We start from the raw sequence: 1908 nt of genomic DNA, 5'->3' as shown, positions 1-1908 counted from the left end.
TACAAGAAATCGGCTCCAAGAATCGGTTTCGGTACCGCGGCCAAGAGGAAAGTCCACCGGAAGACTCTGCTGAGTTTAAAATCTAAAGTGACTGTTCGCTCACCATAGACGTTTATTGGAGACGAATTTGCAGCGGAAAGTTGGAGAAGTGGTTGACGTTTGTCAGTGCTGCACGCTGGGAGTATTGAAACGTCAGATCCAGTGTCTACAAGGAATGAAATGTTGGTGCTTCGATCGGCTACGAATAAGCGACGAGATGTCGTTGGCAGGGAGCCTGTCGCTACTACTCTCCGCCTTCGTCGTTTTTTGTAAACCTGCATGGTGAAGTGCACCTTCTGGCTTGATTGCCAAATGTCTTATGGTACCAACAAAATTGCCTATCCGGCAACGTAGGTGGTGATGTTGATCTCTTTGAACGGGAGAAACGCGAGCGCGAAACACTACGGGAACGCACACGCAAAACTGTTTTCAGTTCGCGGCGTAGTTGGGCGATCTCTTCTTGGAGTTGTGCGATCGTGTCCGATTGTTGACTTTTGTTCACGGCGTCTACATGAGGAGGGCTTGCTTCTTGGATCTTGTCGGCCAGCTCAGCCGTTTTGTCAAGGGTTAGTGGGCTCACGACAGCGAGTATAGATCCAGTAGATTTGGGTAGTTGTTGCAGGAAGAGTTCTGTCAATAATTCGTCCGAAACGCTGAGAGATTCCGCTCTTCGTTTTAATTCACGGAGAATGTCAGACGGTTTCCGATCTCCTAATGGCTCACAAGCGAGAAGTTTCTTAAGCTGTGTAGACGAGGATTCACTGCAACGTGCGACTAGTTCGTGCTTTAGTTTTTCGTATGGCTCCGAAGTTGGCGGGCTCATGAGAATGTCTCGTACTAGAGATGCGTTATCTGGAGGAAGATTTGCAACGATGTAATTGTATTTTGTTTTTGACTCTGTTATCGGTTTCGGAGCGGCTAACTCGAAAGTGCTTTCACACATCACGAACCATAACGATACATCACGCACGTTGAATGGCGGTATAACTACGGCACTCACCTCTGCCATGGTGGTTTCTTTTGCTTCACGTCCGATGTCGCCAATCTTTAGTTGATATATTTACACTTTATTTACAACGGATAATATTTACACAATACAAACGGGGATGCTGGTAGAGGAAAATGTGGCCCGTGCATGATGAGACACAGACACGCGCATCGGTGAGTGAGACAACATCAACCATCAACAAAACGAGCCAGACGCCTTTGACTCCCGATTTCTGTTGTGATGCCACCAGCAGAAAATAGACTAATAATTATACAAGCTGGGAAGATACGCCAGCGCCATCGTGTGGACAGCACTACATATATATATTATATATACATATTATATATAAATAAAGATATATATATTATATAAAAAAATTTTAGTGTATTTTCAAAAGCCGGGGAGGGGAGTAACGGACCCCACTGACCCCCGCCCCCCCCCCAAATGGCGGGCCTGCTAGGGTGACCTCACGTCCCGTATTTGCCGGACAGTCCCGGATTTTTTCTGGCTGTCCAGACTTTTTTGCAAAAATGCACTGGTTTTCACGTATTTTCAATGAAATCAACTTGACTTTTTCTTCTTCAAATCAACGATTAAAATTATCTTCTCAACTCAGAAATTACATTATGATAATTACGATTACAAATAAGAATATTTCTTTCATATTTGTCATCCTTTTTTTTTAATTCACTGCAGTTTTAAGTGGTGGTGCTTCATTTTCCTTGATTGGTGACATATCTGTGATTTCAGCACGAACTGGCGATTTTTATTGATTTTAGCATCATTTTTGGCGATTATCGGTAATGTCCCGTATTTTCCGTATTTCGAATCTCAATTTCACGTATTTTTCTCAAGCAAATATGGTCACCTCAATTATGACT

At 43.7% G+C, this 1908-nt stretch overlaps 1 protein-coding gene across 1 annotated transcript; it reads right to left on the bottom strand.

Annotated features, from left to right (window-relative positions):
• Window positions 1-283: 283 nt before the first annotated feature.
• On the bottom strand, window positions 284-1048 carry LOC149087695 (uncharacterized). The gene has a single exon (XM_089231957.1). The coding sequence runs from the start codon at window positions 1046-1048 to the stop codon at window positions 284-286; it is 765 nt and encodes a 254-aa protein (XP_089088083.1).
• Between the last annotated feature and the right edge of the window lie 860 nt (window positions 1049-1908).

Source organism: Pholcus phalangioides, unplaced genomic scaffold, assembly GCF_987345545.1.
Source record: "Pholcus phalangioides strain wild (caught in Gottingen) unplaced genomic scaffold, Ppha-v1.0 ptg000004l_1, whole genome shotgun sequence".
Lineage (NCBI taxonomy): Eukaryota > Metazoa > Arthropoda > Arachnida > Araneae > Pholcidae > Pholcus > Pholcus phalangioides.
This window is presented reverse-complemented; position numbering and strand designations above follow the sequence as displayed.